At 49.7% G+C, this 20,763-nt stretch overlaps 2 protein-coding genes across 4 annotated transcripts in view; one reads left to right on the forward strand and one right to left on the reverse strand.

Moving 5' to 3' along the window:
- The window catches only part of LOC134340366 (sorting nexin-11-like), a 173,072-nt gene extending 166,226 nt beyond the window's left edge, over positions 1-6,846 (reverse strand). For both annotated transcript variants that reach the window (XM_063037532.1, XM_063037531.1), the window contains exon 1: positions 6,773-6,846. The gene's annotated coding sequence lies outside the window, so the exon portion shown is untranslated. The remainder of the gene's footprint in view (positions 1-6,772) is intronic.
- Positions 6,847-6,901: 55 nt separating this feature from the next.
- The window catches only part of cbx1b (chromobox homolog 1b (HP1 beta homolog Drosophila)), a 77,507-nt gene continuing 63,645 nt past the window's right edge, over positions 6,902-20,763 (forward strand). Inside the window, exon 1 of one of the 2 annotated variants that reach the window (XM_063037006.1) lies at positions 6,902-6,991. In XM_063037006.1, the coding sequence (XP_062893076.1) occupies positions 6,988-6,991 (4 nt within the window). In that variant the 5' untranslated portion in view covers positions 6,902-6,987. Of the gene's footprint in view, positions 6,992-8,048; positions 8,228-20,763 lie in introns of those variants that run through there. The other variant, XM_063037005.1, reaches the window with a different exon arrangement.

Below are 20,763 nucleotides of genomic sequence, written 5' to 3' on the forward strand. Positions count from 1 at the left end.
TTTTGAAAACCTTGCCAAGAAGAAAAGAAAAGCTTACGAAAGCTTCAAAAAACTAGGTAATGATAGAGATCTAGAAGATTATAAGGCTAGCAGGAAGGAGCTTAAGAATGAAATTAGGAGAGCTAGAAGGGGCCATGAGAAGGACTTTGCGAGCAGGATTAAGGAAAACTCCAAGGCATTCGACAAGTATGTGAAGAGCAAGAGGATAAGACGTGAGAGAATAGGACCAATCAAGTATGACAGTGGAAAAGTGTGTATGGAACTGAAGAAGATAGCAGAGATACTTAATGAATACTTCGCTTCAGTATTCACTACGGAAAAGGATCTTGGCAATTGTAGGGATGACGTACAGCGGACTGAAAATCTGGAGCATGTAGACATTAAGAAAGAGGATGTGCTGGAGCTTTTGGAAAGCATCAAGTTGGATAAGTCACCAGGACCGGATGGGATGTACCCCTGGCTACTGCGGGAGGAGATTGCTGAGCCTCCGGCAATGATCTTTGCATCATCGATGAGGACGGGAGAGGTTCTGGAGGATTGGAGGGTTGCGGATGTTGTTCCCTTATTCAAGAAAGGGAGTAGAGATAGCCCAGGAAATTATAGACCAGTGAGTCTTACTTCAGTGGTTGGTAAGTTGATGGAGAAGATCCTGAGAGGCAGGAATTATGAACATTTGGAGTGGCATAATATGATTAGGAATAGTCAGCATGGCTTTGTCAAAGGCAGGTTGTGCCTTACGAGCCTGTTTGAATTTTCTGAGGATGTGACTAAACACACTGATGAAGGTAGAGCAGTAGATGTAGTGTATATGGTTTTCAGCAAGGCTTATTGAGAAAGTAAGGAGGCCTGGGATCCAAGGGGACATTTCTTTGTGGATCCAGAATTGGCTTACCCACAGAAGGCAAAGAGTGGTTGTAGACGGGTCATATTCTGCTTGGAGGCCAGTGACCAGTGGTGTGCATCAGGGATCTATTCTGGGACCCCTTCTCTTCGTGATTTTTTTAAATGACCTGGATGAGGAAGTGGAGGGATAGGTTAGTAAATTTGCTGATGACACAAAGGTTGGGGGTGTTGTGGATCGTGTGGAGGTCTTGTCAGAGATTATAGCAGGACAACGATAGGATGCAAAACTGGGCTAAGAAGTGGCAGATGGATTTCAACCCAGCTTAGTGTGAGGTGATTCATTTTGGTGGGTCAAATATGAAGGCAGTTTATAGCATTAATGGTGTAGCCCCCCTGGCCACCCTCAAGGTCGCTCGGCTCACTGTCATCCAGACTCTTGGCAGTGTGGTGGATCAGAGGGATCTTGGGCTCTTGAGTCCATAGGACACTCAAAGCTGCTGCGCAGGTTGACTCTGTGGTTAAGAAGGCATACGGTGCATTGGCCTTCATCAACCGTGGGATTGAGTAGAATTCCTCCAGTATTTTGTGTGTGTGTGTATGGAAGTTGTCCTGTCCAAGACCGGAAGAAGCTGCAGAAGATTGTGAACACAGCCCAGCACATCACACAAACCAATCTTCCGTCCTTGGACTCACTTTACACCGCACGCTGTCGGAGCAGTGATCACAAGATCACAAGACAAAGGAGCAGAAGTAGGCCATTCGGCCCATCGAGTCTGCTCCGCAGCTCCCCCATGAGCTAAACTATTCACCCATCTAGTTCCAATTTCCGGCTTTTTCCCCATGTCCCTTGATACCCTGACTAATTAGATACCTGTCAACCTCCTCCTTAAACACCCTCAATGATCGGGCCTCCACAGCCATTTGTGGCAACGAATTCCACAAATCCACGACCCCCTGGCTAAAAAAAATTTCTCCTCATCTTGTTTTAACTGGGTACCCTCTAATTCTAAGACTATGGCCTCTTGTCCTGGACTCACCCACCAAGGGAAACAACCTTTCCACATCTACTCTGTCCAACCCTTTCAACATTCGAAATGTTTCTATGAGATCCCCTCTCATTCTTCTATACTCTAATGAATATAATCCAAGAGCCGACAAACGCTCCTCATATGTTAGTCCCTGCATTCCAGGAATCATCCTCGTAAATCTTCTCTGAACTCTCTCCAACATCAGTACATCCTTTCTAAGATAGGGGGCCCAAAACTGCACACAGTATTCCAAATGAGGTCTCAGTAATGCCCCATAGAGCCTCATCAACACCTCCTTACTCTTATTCACTATTCCTCTTGAAATGAATGTCAACATAGCATTCGCTTTCCTTACCGCCGATCCAACCTGGTGGTTAAACTTTAGGGTATCCTGCACGAGGACCCCCAAGTCCCTTTGCACTTCTGATTTTTGAATTTTCTCCCCATCTAAATAATAATCTGCCCAATTATTTCTTCTTCCGAAATGTACAACCGTACATTTGTCAACGTTGTATCTCATCTGCCATTTCTTTGCCCACTCTCCTAAACTAACCAAGTCTCTCTGCAACCTTTCCATTTCTTCAACACTTCCTGCTCCTCCACCTATCTTGGTGTCATCCACAAACTTGGCCACAAAACCATTTAATCCATAATCTAAATCATCGATATACATCGTAAAAAGAAGCGGCCCCAACAATGACCCCTGCGGAACACCACTAGTAACCGGCAACCAATCAGAATAGGATCCCTTTATTCCCACCCTTTGCTTTCTGCCTATCAGCCAATGCTCCACCCATTCCAATATCTTTCCTGTAATTCCATGGGCTCTCATCTTATTAAGCAGCCTCATATGCGGCACCTTATCGAAGGCCTTTTGAAAATCCAAATACACAACATCCACAGCCTCTCCCTTGGCAATCTTATTCGAGATTACCTCAAAAAATTCCAATAAGTTGGTAAGGCAGGATCTTCCCTTCATGAAACCATGCTGGCTTCAGCCTATCTTGTCATGCACCTCGAGGTATTTCATAACCTCGTCCTTGGGGATTGACTCCAATATCTTTCCAACCACCGAGGTCAGACTAATAGGTCTGTAATTTTCTTTTTGCTGCCTCCTTCCTTTCTTAAATAGCGGAACTACATTTGCGACCTTCCAGTCCTCCGGAACCATGCCAGAGTCTATTGATTCCTGGAAGATCATTTCCAATGCCTCCACAATCTCCAAAGCCACCTCCTTCAGAACCCTTGGGTGCACCTCATCTGGGCCGGGAGACTTATCTATTCTTAGTCCACTTAGCTTCCCAAGCACTTTCTCTCTAGAAATCTTGACTGCACCTAATTCTATTCCCTGATATCTCTGGCTATCAGGTATATTGCTCATGTCTTCCACTGTGAAGACTGATGCAAAATACTCATTCAGTTCCTCAGCCATCTCTTTGTTATCCATTATAATTACTCCAGCATCATTTTCAATCGGTCCCATATCTACCTTTGTCACTCTTTTACTCTTCATATATTTAAAAAAACTCTTAGTATCCTTTTTTATGTTAATCGCCAACTTCCTTTCATAATTCATCTTTTCTTTCCTAATGACTTTCTTAGTTTCCTTCTGTAAGTTCTTAAAAGTCTTCCAGTCCTCATTTTTCCCACTAATTTTTGCTTCCTTGTACGCCGTTTCTTTTGCTTTTATTTTTGCCTTAACCTCTCTCGTTAGCCACATTTGTGCCATTTTTCCATTCATGATTTTCTTTTTTCTTGGAATATATTTTTCCTGAATTTTCCTTATTTCTTGTAGGAATTTCATCCAATTCTGCTCTGCCGTCCCTCCATTTAGTTTACTTTTCCAATCGACTTGGGCCAGTTCCTCTCTCATACCACTGTAATTTCCCCTGTTCCACTGAAATATCGATACACCTGATACCAGCTTCTCCTTTTCAAATTTGAAACTGAACTCAATAATATTATGATCACTATTTCCAAGAGGTTCCTTTACCTCCAGCTCCCTAATCGCCTCAGGTTCATTACACAATGCTGCCAGGATAATGAAGGACACGACCCACCCAGCCAACACACTTTTCGTCCCTCCTCCCTCTGGGAGAAGGCTCAGGAGCTTGAAGGCTCGTACGGCCAGATTTGGGAACAGCTTCTTTCCAACTGTGATAAGACTGCTGAACGGATCCTGACCCGGATCTGGGCCGTACCCTCCAAATATCCGGACCTGCCTCTCAGGTTTTTTTGCACTACCTTACTTTCCCTTTTCTATTTATGATTTATAATTTAAATTTTTTTACTATATTTACTATTGATTTGTACTCCAGGGAGCGCGAAGCACAGAATCAAATATCGCTGAGATGATTGTACGCTCCAGCATCAATTGTTTGGCGACAATAAGGTAAAGTGTTACTTTGGATATGCAGCATCTGCAGATCTTCTCTTGTTTGGGAATGGGAAAAGTGAAGTTATCCCCTGTGGTTCAAGTGCCTGTTCACGTCACGACAGGGTAAAGAAACCCCAGGCAAAACTTGTTTACAGAGCCCCCCCCCCTCCCCCAGACATTTACGGAACCCAAGATTTGTGGTCTTGCAGAACCCCGGCTTAAAGACACAGCTGTTGGTCCCAGAGCCCAGGACTCAATCTGATGGAGGCTTACAAGATTTTGAGAGGCATAGGTAGAGTGGACAGGGAGCCTCTGTTTCCCAAGGCTGAAATGTCTAATACCAGAGGGCATGTACAAGGTGAGATGGGGGGGGGGGGTAATTTCAAAGGGGATGTGAGGGGCAAATTTTTTTAATATAGACTGGTGGGTGCCTGGGGTGGTAGAGGCAGATACATTACAGACTTTTAAGATTAGTTTAGATGGACACATGAATGTGAGCAAAATGAAAGGCTACGGACAATGTGTAACCATGTGTTTATCCATTTGATTACTGATATAATTGGGTCAGTACAACATTGTGGGCTGAAGGGCCTGTTTCCTCTCTTTCCCCCACAGTTACAGGGACAGCCCTTGTCTACGGATTACAGACTCCACCCTTGTTTTAGGGAGCAGGGCAGCCCCCAGCCCCACAGACACTCTGATTCCAGGGACGCCCTGTTACCCTAGCGCCCCTTTCCTCTCGCAGCGGGGAAGGAGGGGAGCGCCCCAGCCAATAGTGAAGCAGTTCATTTAGGCACAGTTTCCTTCAGTCCTATTAAAGGCTCCCAGCAGCGTGCATCTCAAATAGCCTCCGTCAACCAAGTCCTCCTCTGACTTTGAATTTCGCTTTCAACGTCAACGTGAATTTGCCATCTGCGAACTTGCGTAACCGTACCTGCAATGTTTAGCATGGGGTTCCGTAAGGTTGTTATAGCTGGGAGTGGTCATGGGGACAAGCTCCCACTACCCATTAATAGCTCCCAATGACGTACGCCACAAACAGCCTCTGACAACCAAGACCAGCTCCCGGCCTTCACGTGTGGTTTAGCTACCAAGCCCGGCGGAACTGTTTCTACCGACAGGAGAAGGGGCAAAGGTGGGTTACCAGCACCTTAAAACCAGTCGCTCCAGGCAGATGGGGCTCGTCAGCCGTGGTTGGCAGCTCATCTAGAAGGAAAACTCTGATCTCAAACCTCCACTGCCTTGTGGCTACACCCACTCATGGGGAAGGCTTCGGGAGTGAACACCGAGGGAAAAAATCGGAACTGGAGTCCCTACGTTGAATTCAACGCTGACTAGCAACTCCTGGTGCCAAACTGTATCGGTCTCTGCCATTCCTTTGGGTTCATCAGTTGCGTGGAGAGAGAGAGAGAGAGCTTGCTACACTGTCAACAGCTCGCTCTCCATATCGTACTGCCCTGGCTTGTGTATCTAGACAGCTGGGACACAACATCCATGGCTGACCCTGACCCACAGAGGCCTCAGAGTGTACTGTCCTTCCATTTATATTTCTCACCCCTCACTCCTCCTCCACAAAACACACCTCTACATATTGAACCCTGTTCCTCCATCATACCGTCTGCCACAGGTATAGAAATGACGACTTGAATATCCAGATCTGATTAACCCCCTTTCTGCCCAATCCTTCTCACCTTGAGCCTGAAATGCGAGCCTGTCAACTTAACCACTACCCTGTCTTCTTCTTCCCTCTCTTTGCTTTCTCCTTCCAACTGCCCCCCCCCAGTGATTTCATATTCCCCACCCCTTTTTTTTCCATTTCCTGGTATTGCATCAATAGAGCAGAGTCGGCCAATACCTCTTGAGCAGGTTACAGGCACAGGCCTCGATCTGCTGAGCCCAGCAACCCCTGACCCCTCCAGACCTTCGGGTTACAGAGCAAAGGACCCTGCACCCCCTCTTAGCAACTGTCACGTTACCACCGAAAGCATTTAAAAAAAAATTACTACACCTCATGATTCCACCCCCTCTCTCTTGTCCTGCAGAGGACACACCTCTACGCATTGAACCCCCACCTGGCAGGTTCATCTCCACTGCGCCAGCAGGTGCCATACTCATCATTTCTGTACAGCTACCTCCACGACTTTCTCCTCCTTGAGGACCCAGACCCGTTCCAGTTCTTGTTTGTTCTGTTTTAACCCGCCCCCAACCTTTAGCCCAATACCTTCCCTTCCTGGCCCATTTGGCTGCCGGGCTGGCAACTGCACGTTCCCCAATCGTCTCATTTTGCCTCGCTACCAGCTTAACTCGTCTTGCCCTGGTTGGAAAGGGCAGGTTCGGCCAATGCACCGAGCAAAGTGAAGGAAAAAAACCCTTGTTTCACAGAGCCCCGGTGTTCCTGTCACCTCCTGCAGTGGGGGGGGGGTCGGGAAAGCGCCCCCCAGTCAAGAGTAGCCACGCAGTTAAATTGTCATTTGAAGCTGAATGAAGAAAAGTGAAGAATTCAGCGGATCCGGGAGTTACTTACCAGCCGTCTTCATACACGCATACAGAAGCAACTACAGGTCTCCCCCTCCTACTTCCGGTGTGCATCCGCGTCCGGTGTCCCCCCGGCTTCTTCCGCCCCGCCCAGCCCAGCCCCGCCCCGATCCGTTCCCGCCCTCTCCGAGGGTCCGGGTAACGCGTGCGCTCCCCACACATTGGTTCCTGACCCCTCCGGCGGCCACCATCTTCAGCGGCAACATGGGTAAAGCACCTTCCCTCTCTCTGTCTCTCTCTCTCTCACACACGCCGCCTCGGCGGGGCCTGCTTCGTTGGAGGGGGTGGCGGGCGGGGAGAACGGCTGCTCTGCCACCGGTTGCGGAGGGGTCGGGGGTGGGGGGGCTTGCAAGCGAGCGGGCGGGGCTAGACGGGCCGCGGTTATTGTCTCGATCTCTCGCCGCGGCCTACACCTAGGCTTCGGTGCCGATTCCACCCGCCACCGCGCCCCGTCTCCCTCCCTCCCACGTTATCTCTTTTTTTTAAATGCATTTCCCGCGTTTACTTCATTTTTAAACGGGTCCCTAATTGTGCATGGGGTTTTTTTTAATTTAAATTTTAGAACCGTCCATAAAAGTTGCTCGGGCGCGCATGCGTGGGAGGAGGGGGGCTGCCCGAAGATAAAAGAATGAGTTTAATGCAAAAACCATGTGCTCTGTGCTGCCGGTTTTAAATGCACCTTAAAGCTAGCAGAGCTTGGCAGAAGATGCATTTCGTGCTGATGGGTTTTTGTTATCGTCTGTATATTTTTTTGAAAAAAATCGGGGGAAATGATGGTGTCGCGCGCCAGTTGTAGTCCCATACCGCCGCGCATGCGCGGAGAGTCGCGGCTAATAAGGGGGGGGTCTGCTTTTCCACGTCAGCAGCCCTACGGGCCCCCGGCATCTGAGCCGATCCGGCGTTGAGTTCATGCTGGAAAACTCGGGTATATTCGGTGTTGGGACAGAAGATGGGGAGAAGGGGGGAATGGCGCTGCTTTGAGCGAGGCGGGTGGCTCTGCTGGCCTGAGAGGGGGGGTGTTGTCTAGAGGAGACTACAAATTCCGGCATGCTCCTCGCGGCTGCGGTCGCTTTTGGGCGCGCATGCGCGGCAGTCCGGGGCCGTGATTGCTGGCGGGTATGTGTGCAGCCTTTTGTGTGCTCTTTGGCGGGGGCGGGCCGGTGGCCTTGTGGCCCTGGGAACTACAAGTCCCGGCATGCTCAGTCGCCGACGGCGGCCCTGCTGGCGCCCGGCGCGCCTGCGCAGTGGCCGGAGCCGTTCTCGGTGGCGGGTTTGTGTGCAGCCTTTTGTTTGTGTGTATTTTCGGGATATTTTAATTATTGCAGCGCACGTTGCATTGACCAAAACCAAAAAAAAAGATACAATAGCCACGGGAGTAGAAGACGGTTTAAAATACAATATTACCCGTCGGGTACGTCTTTTATTTACCAAAAAAAAACAAAAGGTACGGGTTTGCATTTTAATCTTTGCCTTTTTTTTTAAAGTTGCAAAAACCACCTGCAGGTTCAGGGCACTCGGCCACGGGCTAAAGTATAAAATGCAACTTAACCCACCCACCCCTTTCCGCACTGGCTGTTACGAAGTTAGCAGCCTTTGGGTACAGGGTGCTGTGGGGGAGGTTTTTCGCCCGGCTCTGGAGACTTGGACCGGTGTAATCCAATTCCCCCCCCCACCAAAGGTGGGGGGAGTGATGGGGGGGGGGTGCTGCGTGGTAGTGCGATTCAATTCTGTCTGCTCTCTCGGGGTTGGGGGGTGTGTGTGTGTGAGATGGTGGGAGGGGAGAGAGATGGAGGTGAGGGGCTTCTAATAATGCGGTACGAAAATTTCAAAATAAAAAGAAAACACCATTCTAGATGAGGGGTTCCCAACCTGAGCCCCCTCGGTTAATGGTAAGGGTCCAGGTCATCGCTGGTGGGGGGGTGAGGGAAGAGTGGGAGCCCCTGTTCTTGATGCTCAGTGACCAAGGTACTATTTGTGAAGCCAACCAATTTGTACTTAGACAATTGTGACTTCAGGGGCTGGACATTTAAAGCTGGAAGCATGCGGCAGTCTGGCCATCGTAGGAGAATGGGGGGGGGGGGTTGATCCTGTGGATATGTGTATAATTACCAGGGGCGTGAGTAAGGTGAATGTGCAGATTCCCCACCCCCAAAAAAAAATCAGAAAGGAATCGAGCTTTTTTAAATTTTGACACGGGGCACAATAACAGGCCAGCAACCGTTTAAACCTACCAGCCAGTACTCTGAGGTGGTGGGGGGGACCGGAGCTCATGGGGAGAGCGTACCAGCTGCTTGCAGAAAGCGGCAGGAATTGAACGCTGGTCGCCGCCGCTGTAAAGCGATGTGCTGGCCACGACCAGGGAGGGGAGAGATTTCGCAGTTAGCAGAAGGATTAACTTTTTCATGGGGGGAGTGGGGGATTGGATCGAACTGCCAGAGGCAGGTGATGTTAAAAGGTTTGTGGATAACAATGGTCTTGGAGAGATGTGACCCAAAGGCAGCTTCAACTGGGATATGGGTCGGCATGTGGGCCCTGTTTCCTCGCTCTTTGACTGTTCGTGTTAATGCTTCTACTCAAGTGAAAACTCTTGTTTCGTCTCAGCGGTTTTCGTACCTCTTTACGTTTGTTGTCTACTGCTTGTGGGGACTTTCCCGGCAAACTGACAATAATCCAGTTGGTCTTGGCTTTTAAAGCAATGCATGCCATGGGGAGAGTTGCTCAGCATAGAGGTATGACAAGCGCACATCGTGAAATTTGTTGCTTTGTGGCAGCACTAAGTTACAAAACAAAAAACCTACAGCACAATACAGGCCCTTCGGCCCACAAAGCTGTGCCGAACATGTCCTTACCTTAGAAATTACCTAGGGTTACTCATAGCCCTCTATTGTTCTGAGCTCCATGTACCTGTCCAGGAGTCTTTTAAAAGACCCTATCATATCCACCTCCACCACCGTCACCGGCAGCCCATTCCATGCACTCACCACTCTCTGCGTTAAAAAACGTACCCCTGACATCCCCTCGGTACCTACTTCCAAGCACCTTAAAACTGTGCCCTCTCGTGCTAGCCATTTCAGCCCTGGGAAAAAGCCTCTGGCTACCCACACAATCAATGCCTCTCATCATCTTATACACCTCTATCAGGTCACCTCTTGTCCCCGTCGCTCCAAGGAAAAAAGGCTGAGTTCACTCAGCCTATTCTCATAAGGCATGCTCCCCGATCCAGGCAACATCCTTGTAAATCTCCTCTGCACCCTTTCTACGGTTTCCACATCCTTCCTGTAGTGAGGCGACCAGAACTGAGCACAGTACTCCAAGCGGGGTCTGACTAGGGTCCTATATAGCTGCAACATTACCTCTCGGCTCTTAAACTCAATCCCACAATCGATGAAGGCCAATACACTATATGCCTTCTTAACCACAGAGTCAACCTGCACAGCAGCTTTGGGTGTCCCATGGACTCAAACCCCAAGGTCCCTCTGATCCTCCACACTGCCAAGAGACTATAAATGCTATAAAAATACCATTAATACTATAAAAATCTTGAGGGCCTCCGTTGGTCAGGGTCAGCCAGGGATGTTGCATCCCTGCCTTCTAGATATGTAAACCTTGCAGTGAGAGAGCGAGCTGTTGCCCGTGTAGCAGGCTCCCCCTCTCCACGCATCCGATGAACCCAAAGGAACGGCAGAGACCCACACAGTTTGGCACCAGGAGTTGCCGGTCAGCGTTGAACTCAACATAGGGCTGCCTTAGGGGCTCCAACTCTGGATTTTTCCCTCGGGGTTTACTCCCAAAGCCCTCCCCATTAATGGGTGTATCCACAAGGCAGCGGGAGGTTTGAGATCAGAGCTTTCGTTCAAGATGAGCTGCCAACCACGGCTGATGAGCCCCATCTGCCCGAAGCGACTGGTTTTAAGGCACCAGTAACCCACCTTTGCCCCTTCTCCTGTCAGTAGAAATGGTCCCGCCGGGCTTAGTCGCTAAACCACAGGTGAAGGCCGGGAGCTGGACTTGGTCGTCAGAGGCTGTTTGGGGTGCACATCATTGGGAGCATTTAGTAGGTAGTGTGAGCCTCCCTGGATATAACAATCTTAAGGAACCAATTAAAAACCTATAAATTACAGTAGGAAATGTGTATAATCAAGTAGCCAAGGAGAGAGCAAAATAATATTGAAGTTGTGTGGATGGATTCATTGAAAACACTCAGTGCCTGTGCTGTGGTGCTGGTGTACAGCTCTCCTACCAGACACAGCTTCGCTCTGATGTCAGAATCAGGTTTAATGTCACTGGCATATGTTGTGAAATTTGTTGTTTTGCGGCAGCAGTATATTATACAACAATGGAAAAAAATCTATCAACTGCAATAAGTATATATTAAATGAGTATTGCGAAAAGAGAGCAAAACTTTTTTTTAAGTGTTATAGTGTTCATGGGTTCAATGTCCATTCAGAAATCTGATGGCAGAGGGGAAGAAGCTGTTCCTGAATCGCTGAGTGTGTGTCTTCAGGCTCCTGTACCTCCTCCCTGATGGCAGAGGGGAAGAAGCTGTTCCTGAATCGTTGAGTGTGTGTCTTCAGGCTCCTGTACCTCCTCCCTGACGGCAGAGGGGAAGAAGCTGTTCCTGAATCGCTGAGTGTGTGTCTTCAGGCTCCTGTAACCCCTCCCTGATGGCAGAGGGGAAGAAGCTGTTCCTGAATCGTTGAGTGTGTGTCTTCAGGCTCCTGTACCTCCTCCCTGATGGCAGAGGGGAAGAAGCTGTTCCTGAATCGTTGAGTGTGTGTCTTCAGGCTCCTGTACCTCCTCCCTGATGGCAGAGGGGAAGAAGCTGTTCCTGAATCGTTGAGTGTGTGTCTTCAGGCTCCTGTACCTCCTCCCTGATGGTAGCAATAAGAAGAGGGTGACATGTTTTTGAGGCATCGTTTAATGAAGGTGTTCTCAATGCTGGGGGAGACTAGTGCCCGTGATGGGAACTGGCTGAGTTTGCAACTTTCTGTAGCCATTTTCCCGATCCTGTGCTGTGGCCCATCCATACCAGACGGTGATTCAACCATTGGTAATGGGTTCTCTGCCTCTTGTGTGCTGTTGTATCCAGAAATTTACAATTAATGTTCCACACTAATATAACTAGTGTAGAACCATAGCATACATAGTCATACTTTATACTTTATTGTGGCCAAACAATCGATACTGGAACGTACAATCATCACAGCGATATTTGATTCTGCGCTTCCCGCTCCCTGGAGTACAAATCGATAGTAAATATTAAAACTTTAAATTATAAATCATAAATAGAGAATGGAAAGTAAGGTAGTGTGAAAAAACCGAGAGGCAGGTCCGGATATTCGGAGGGTACGGCCCAGATCCGGGTCAGAATCCGTTTAGCAGTCTTATCACAGATGGAAAGAAGCTGTTCCCGAATCTGGCCGTTCTCAAATCTGGGAAATACTCTCCTCACAATCTTATTAGTCGAGCTTAGAAGACTTCGAATGTGTTCACCAGCAACTTTGATGTGTGTTTTTAAGAAGTCAATGCTGCCTGGTTTAGAGAGTGTGTCCTGTGAGGAAAGGGATGAACGATCATGGGTTTTTCTCTTTGAAGCAAACGAGAATGAGAGGTGACTTGATAGAGGTGTACAAGATGAGAAGAGTCATAGATAGTGCGGACAGCCCAAAGCTTTTTTTTTCCCAGGGCTAATACGAGGGGGCATAATTTTAAAGTATTGGAGTAAAATGTAGCGGTGGGGGGGGGCGGGATGTTGGCAGTAAATGTTTTACACAGAGTGGTGAGTGTGTGGAACGCCTTGCCAGCGGTGGTGGTAGGGGCAGATACGTTAGGGGGGCATTTAGACAAAGGAAAAACGGAGGAAAGGGTGAGATCGAGTAGGTTGAAGGCTCGGCACAACGTCGTGAGCCGAAGGGTTTGTTCTGTTCTACGTTCTGTGAGTACAAGAGCCGGGAAGTTCTGTTGTGATTTTATAAATATCTCCCCAGACCACACTTCAAATATTGCATTCGGTTTCCTGGTCACCCCACTGTAGGGAGGATGTTGAGACTGGCAAAGGTGAGGACCAGGGTGCTGCAGGTTTGGAGGGAAGCTGCTCAAAGGAGGGGTTAGACAGACTTGGGCAGGTTCTCCAGAGCCGGGGAGACCCAACAGTGGGGTTATAAAGTTAAGGGAGAGGCTAATAGAGTTGTTGTTCCTGTCCGTACATCGGGCAGCAACCGTGCAGTTCCTTTAGAATTTGCCTGATTTTAACGAGGCCGAGTCACTAGCTCGACAGATGGAAAGCGCGCGAGGAGCCGGCCAGATTCGAACCTGGGGCCCACTCGCCTCGAAATCCGGTGCAGGAGCCACTGCGCCACCAGCCAGTTCATAGAGCAGGGAATGCTTGTCATTCTACCAGAGTTGAAACGGCTAACGCCACGGGGCATGTGAGAGGGGAGAAGGCTCAGAGGCTGTTTATTTTAAACTTCGAGATTGGTAACGCACAGCCGAGGGAGACGGTGGGTGCCGATGAAGCGAGGGGTTGAAGAAACTCTTTGTCGGCAGCTGAACGGGAAGGGCTACGGCCCGTGTGCAGGAAGACAGTTCTTGTTCGGTGAGGTTACGGGAAAAAGGCAGGAGAGTGGGGTTGAGAGGGAAGCTGAATCAGCTGTGATGGAGCAGGCTTGATGGGCCGAATGGCTCCTGCGTCTTATGGTCTTACTAGCTTAATTAGGCATCACGAGTTGGATAGGACATTGTGGGCCGAAAGGCCTGTTCCTGCTGTACTTTCTCCCTGCCTGTTACACCGCTGGCGTTCAGGGTAGGGATGATGCTCCTCCATCTCTGCCGGTGTTCAGGGCTTCCTTCGTGTCGGGTCGGTTAGCTTCCTCTTGGGTTTTCACTGCTGTCAGTCATGCAAGACTCGGGAATGCCGTCAGCTCTTAAGAAGGATTCCTCGTTGCTGTTTCCGTATGTTTGACCGGTCAAGGTTGTTAGCCCTGAGCTGACCGCCCCCCCCCCCCCCGAACCTGGAGGACCAGAGGACCACATTCAGTCTGCCCTCTACCCTTTGACCCTGTTTGGCAGCGGGTGACCCGACGGAGAGCCAAAGCGCAGAGCCCCGACTCCAGCCAGTGGAGCTCTCCAGGGTCACTGAGGCACACGAGCGTCCGAACCCCAGGCCCGGCAAGGTTGTGGTCCCCTTGGAGGTGGCCCTGCTGCACTGTCTTCTGAGGTCTGTGGAGTGAAATTTAACACAAGTGCCACTTTTCACACACCAGCGCCTGCAAACGGCAAGGCGACGCTGGCCAGAAATTGTTATCTGTGTAGCCTAGCGCTAAGTATTGGTAGCGTCGCAGAAGGGAGGGGAAAACCTGTCTACTGCTTGCAGACTGTTGTGGGGTTTCTGTGCTCACCTGAGGGGGCCAATTCCACTTTTATTTGTGGAAAGAAGACATTCGTGTGGCGCTGTGCCTGGTCATACGAACTGTGAGCGTGGAACAAGCAGCCTGGATGCATGTCAGAATAGCCAGAATCAGGTTTATTATCACCTGACATATGTCGCAAAATTTATCTTGCAGCTGCGGTACGGTGCAATGCATAAAGCATACTAAAAATAAGTGATAAATGTATGTAAAGAGTTAAATTAATGGTGCAAACAAAGAGCAGAATGGTGAGGTAGAGTTCGTGGGTTCAGTGTCTGTTCAGACTTCTGGATGCTGAAGCTGTTCCCAAAGCATTGAACGTGTGTGTCTTCAGGCTCCTGTACCTCCTCCCTGGTGATAGTAATGAGAGGAGGGCACGTCCCGGGGGGGTTAGGGGTGATCCCTAATGATGGATGCTGCTTTTTTGAAGTCATTCGAGAAGCATTTGGATAGTCGCGTGGGGGGGGGGATAATGGGCTGAATTCGGGGAATTGGGACCAGCTGGGTAGGCACCGTGGTCGGCGCGCGCTTGCGCGTGTCGGTTTTGTACCACTCCGGTGCGTGGAATTTTTGAAATCCGCGGCGGTTTTGTGACTGGAGCGCGTCACGGAGCGTGGCGCTCGATTAAACGGTTGTATGGTTGGGGCTCAGTCCCCACCGCTGCCCATAAGCAGTTTCCACGTTCTCCCCGTGACTCTGTGGGTTTCCGCTGGGTGTTCTGGTCTCCCACGTCCCAAAGATATTCGGTTAGGGCTGGTGCGTTGTGGGCGTGCTGTGTTGGCGCACCGGGAGCGAGGCGACACTTACAGGCTGCCCAGCGCGACCCTCGCTGATTTGATCTGAAGCACGCGGTGTATTTCCCTGTGTGGTTTGTTACTTTGATGGATGCGTGACAAATAGAATCTTTTTTTTAAAGTCACATAAGAGTACATGCCTTTGAGGAACAGCGTGGAATTTTAATGAGCAATACAGTGGTTTTGTGATTTAATTGAAGTACATCTCACAACACGCTGGAGGAACTCAGCAGGTCGGGCAGCATCCGTGGAAACGATCAGTCAACGTTGCGGGCCGGAACCACGTTGACTGACCGTTTTCACGGATGCTGCCCAACCCGCTGAGTTCCTCCAGCGTGTTGTGAGTGTTGCTTTGACCCCAGCAACTGCAGAGTATTTTGTGTTTAACGAAAGTACGTGCTTGGGTGGGGGGGTTGAAGGATCAGCCTTGATTGAATGGTGGAGCAGACTTGATGGGCCAAATGGCCGAATTCTGCTCCTGTGTTTTATACTGTTAGTGTTGTGGCCCAGACTCCAGTAGATGCAGATTGTGAACAGGCTTCCAGCAGGTTTAACGCTAACAAATATCCCTGTGGCTCGATAACCTGCAAACAGCAGGTGGGGGGGAGGAAGAGTTGGGCAGCCAGAAATATCTCGTAGCCCCCCCCCCCCCGTCCTCAGAAATAGGTAACGGTCGGTCGTGAAGTAACTCTTTAACAGTTAAGTCTGTTTGTGCTCTCCGGGTCTGATTTAGCCTCGCCCTCCCCAAGGAGGAAGCAGTTCCGAAGCAGTGACGCGCTGGGCCTGAGCTCAGAGTGCCATTGGGGTGGGGGAACGAAGGGTGACTCAAGACCTGAGCTCCCACTCCGGCTCGCAAGTCCACGTTGATGCGGTTTCTTTTCATTGCGCTGAAGCTGGGTCGTGATTAATCTGTGGAGTTATTTAGGTGATCCGCAGCGTTGAGAGTTTTTCTTTTGCATTTGCAGTCGTTAAAAAATATCTGCTTTTGTCACCTGTGCTGGGCGGGTGGGCTGTAAATTTCTGTTAGCTAACGTGGCAGCGCACAGGGGTGAGGAGAGGGGGTAATCGGCCCGTGACAAGAACACTTAGTACACCGGCTCGCCTGCAGCATCTCCCACGCCGGCTGCAGGTTTAACTTTCGACATTCCCTGCTAAAGTCTCAGTTGTCTCGGGGCAATCTAACTTTGTTAGGCACTCCGCGGCATGGGTGAGACCCCGACGCAGAATAGGGGACCGCTGTGCCGTGGCCCCCACAAAAGGGCAGGAGCCGCTTTCCACCTGACGTGCCATTTCCGTTCCAGCAGGGTCTGCTGGTGCGACAGGCCTCAGGCTGGAGCAAAAGCACCCTCCCGATTCCATCTGACTAGCCTCCAGCCTGGCAGCACACTGATTCACATTGATTTGTAATAACTTCTGGCAATTTCTCCCCACTCACTCCCCACTTCTCTGCCTTCCCATTCCCCATCCTGCATTAACCCTGTCGGCCCTTCTCCTTGCCTGCCCATCACCGCCTCTGTCCCATTCTCCCATTACCCACTCTCCTCCCCTGTCAGATTCCACCTCCTCCAGCCCTGACCCCTTCTAACTATCCCCTCATCGCCCTCTCCTACCTCCCCCGGTCTCACCAATCACCGGCCACTTTGAAATGAAAGGGAAGATCGGTAGCTCAGGTTGGCTGCTTCTCTGCAGGATTGTTCACCGAGCCTGGAGGTAGATCGCAAACGTCTCACCTTGTTCCCCTTCCCCTCCCGCCACCGCCATATCCTGGCGTCTTTCCCGTCCTACCTTTGCAGTCCTGGTAGAGAGTTGCAGCCCGTAACGTCGACAGTTTACTCCTCTCCGTTGATGCTGCCTGACCTGCTGAGTTCCGCCAGTATTTTGTGTGTGAGTGTGTCGCTCTGGCTTTCAAGCATCTGCAGAATCTCCTGTGTGCTCAGCGAAGGTTTCACAAAACTTTCGCGGAAATTGGTTGCTGGCATAAATCAGGAGTGTCAGCTGCTGAGGAGAGGGGTGATGTTGAGATCTCTGAATCAGTAATGAATGTGGTAATTTTAGCTCGTAAGTGTTTTCATCATTCCTTTTGGATTTTGTTTTGCTGGAGTCACTTTTCTATCAGATTTTGTCTAATATCTCTAAGAAAGAGGAGCAGGATTAGTCCTTTTGGCCTATCGAGACTGCTGCACCATTCCATCGTGTCTAATTTATTATCCTCCTCAACCCCATTCTCCCGCCTTCTCCCCTAACCTTTGACACCCTGACTAATTAAGAACCTATCAACCTCCACTTCAAATATACTCAATGACTTGGCCTCCACAGGCACCTGTGGCAAAGAATTCCACAGATTCACCATCCTCTGGCGGAATAAATTTCTCCTCGTCTCTGTTCTGAAAGGAATAAAGGATGTCTCTTTATTCTGAGGCTGTGCCTTCTGGTCTTAAGATTTCCCCACCGTAGGAAACATCCTCTGCGTGTCCATTCTTCTAAACTCCAGCAAGTAACAGGCCCAGGGCCGACAAATGCTCCTCGCACATTAACCCTTTCATGACCAGGATCTATTGTATGTAGTCCAGTAATAAATATTAAACTTGTCCTTGCGTCTGATTTTATGTCCCACCTTTGGGCATCTGATTGCTGAGGTCTCACCCACCCTGCTCACAGACTGCCCGCCCCACTCCCATCAGATTCAGACACAGTGAATTTCCCCAAGCAGTGGGGCTAACCAACATCTGCACCCACAAACACCCCCCGAACCACCACTACTTTATCATTTCCTGTCATAGTCACCTCATGTACAGACACTCCTGTGCCCAGCGTCACTTTATGGACATAAAATCAATCTGTGTATATAAGCTATCTTATGTATTTATGTTTATCGTGATCGTTTACTATTACTGTGTTCTTTGTCTTGGTTGTGTTTTTTTTTGTGCTGCGTTGGACCCAAAGTAACAATTACTTGGTTCTCTTTTACACTTGTGTGATGGAAATGATATTAAACAGTCTTGAATCTTATAGTCCCATTTAATATCAGAGAATGCATACAATATCCGACCTGAAATTCTTCCTCTTCACAGACATCCGCAAAATTGAGTGCCCCGAAGAATGAGTATCAGTAAAAATGTTAGAACCCCAAAGCCCCCCCCGGCTTTCCCCTCCCACGCACCAGCAGCAGCAAAGCAACAACCCTCCCCTTCCTTCACTCCAAAAAAAAAAGCATCACTACCCTCCACCCACCAAGCAGGCAATAGCAAAGCCCCCCCAAGAAAGACCACGATCTGCAGTACAACTAATCGTTCACCCGACAATTGAATGTACCGCAGGCTCCCTCTGTCTCTAATAAAGGGACAGTGAGGTGTCCACTTCCACAGCAAGAGGGGAAACTTAACAAGACAAAAACAAAATCTCTCAGGCCTCTGTCGGTCAGGGTCGCCCATGGATATTCTGTTCTAGCTGTCTAGATACACCGGCCAGGGCAATACGATATGGAGAGCAAGCTGTTGCCCGTGTAGCAGGCTCCCCCTCTCCACGCAGCTGATGACCCCAAAGGAACGGCAGAGCCCCATACAGTTTGGTACCAGCAGTGTCGCAGGAGTAGCCAGTCAGCGTTGAACCCAACGTAGGACTGCTTTAGGGACTCCAGCTCCAGATTTCTCCCTCGAGATTTATGCCTGGAGCCTTCCCCAGGAGTGGGTGTAGCCACAAGGCACCGGAGGTTTGATATCAGAGTTTTCACTGATGGTCATTGATTTACAATGTTGAAGTCTGCTACGTCTCTTTTTTTTTCCTAAATTCTCCGACTCGAAAATCGGCAAGAAACTCTCCCCCATCAACGGGGGGTGTGGGGAGGGATTGGGGCCCAGGGCCACAGAGCATCAGATGGTGCTGTCAAAGGTTTAACTTGTTGTACCTGACACGCCTCGAGCAGCTCGCTCACTCTACAGGTATCCTGAGCAGGGTGGACACAAACGGGCTTGATTTTTGAGTTGATTGGTTGCTGGTGGTACTGGCTGTATGTGGAGCCCAGTCATTCCCACAACCCTCCCACCACCTTCCACAGATCCACTAGTTACGAGATTACTGTGTGCACGTCTCTGGGCTAACACACGGTGGAGAGGATTGAGATTCAGTTTCCCCTCTCTCCCGTTTTCCACGTGTCCTCGGGACGTGAGGATCGTTGCCTCACCCCTACTGGAAGGGAAGCGGGGGGGAATAAGATTCTGCAGGTGCTGGAAGTTCACACCAACACACACACACACACACACACAAAATGGTGGAGGAACTCAGTAAGACAGGCAATTTCTGTCACCATGATTGTTTTTGGCAAATTGTTCTACAGAAGTGGTTTGCCGTTGCCTTCTGGGCAGCGTCTTTTCAAGACGGGTGATCCCAGCCACTGTCGGTCCTTTTCAGAGATTATCTGCCTGGGGTCAGGGGTGGCATAACCAGGACTTGTGATCTGCACCATCCACCACCTGCTCCTGGGGCTTCACATGCCCCTGATCTCGCGGGGGGGGGGGTGAAGATGTTGTAGTAAGAAGGTGGGGTTGGGGTGAGAGGGATACAAGCTGGTAGGTGAGTGGATGGGTGGAGAAGGGGTCTGAAGTGAGAAGCTGGGAGGTGATCGGTGAAAGAGGTAAAGGGCTGGAGAAGTAGGAATCTGATAGGAGAGGAGAGTGGGAGGGCGGAGGGGCACCACAGGTTTCTACCGTGGTCCGATGTCATCTATTATGTTCCTCAGCCCTTTACCTCCCCCACCGATCACCTACGCGGCAGGACCTAATTCCAGACAAGATGGCTGCCGTGCCTCCCGCGTTAACCCAGGGGATCAGCTTTAGCTCATGAGAGGCAACGTTCATTCAAAAACCGAGTCTCCCTCAGCAATGTCCGCAGTGCAGTGGGCAGTCAAAGCTACGTGGGCTAAGGGTGAGGTGGGTGGATAAGGTTGAAATCAGGATGTGGCATGAGAGAATTGAGTGGTGAAGCTTACATTGTCAGTTAGCTGGTACAACACAGCAGAATTAGGCCATTGAGTCTGCACCATTACTCCACTGTGGCTGAATTATTTTCCCTCTCAACTTCACTCTCCTGCCTTCACACATATCCTTTGATAACCTTACCAATCAAAAACTTATCAACCTCCCTTTCGAATTTACCCAGTGACTTGGCCTCCACACCCATCTGTGGCAATGAGTTCTGCAGATTCAGCAAACTCCGGCTAAAGAAATTTCTCCTCTTCTCTGTTCTAAATTTTTGCTTCTGGTTCTAGACTCCTCTACTGTAAGAAACATCCTCTCTATCTGTGTCCTCTGGTCCTAGACTCCCCCCGCTATAGGAAACATCTTCTCCACATCCATTCTATCTGTGTCCTCTGATCCTAGACTCCCCCCACTATAGGAAACATCCTCTCCACATCCACTCTATCTGTGTCCTCTGATCCTAGACTCCCCCCACTATAGGAAACATCCACTCCATATCCACAAAATACTCTGCAGATGCTGGGATCAAAGCAACACCTCACAACACGCTGGAGGAACTCAGCAGGTCGGGCAGCATCCGAAACGAAGGGTTCCGGCCCAAAATGTTGACTGATCGTTTCCACGGATGCTGCCCGACCTGCTGAGTTCCTCCAACGTGTTTTGAGTATCACTCCATGTCCACTCTGTCTGGGCTTTCAACTTTCAATAGGTTTCAATGATGCTGCGAGTTTCTGTTGGGTCAGTTGTTCTGCTGAGACCAAATCAGAATCACTGGCATATTGTCTGTTGTAAAATATATTGCAGCAG

The sequence above is a fragment of the Mobula hypostoma genome, chromosome X1 (genome assembly GCF_963921235.1).
Source record: "Mobula hypostoma chromosome X1, sMobHyp1.1, whole genome shotgun sequence".
Classification (NCBI taxonomy): domain Eukaryota; kingdom Metazoa; phylum Chordata; class Chondrichthyes; order Myliobatiformes; family Myliobatidae; genus Mobula; species Mobula hypostoma.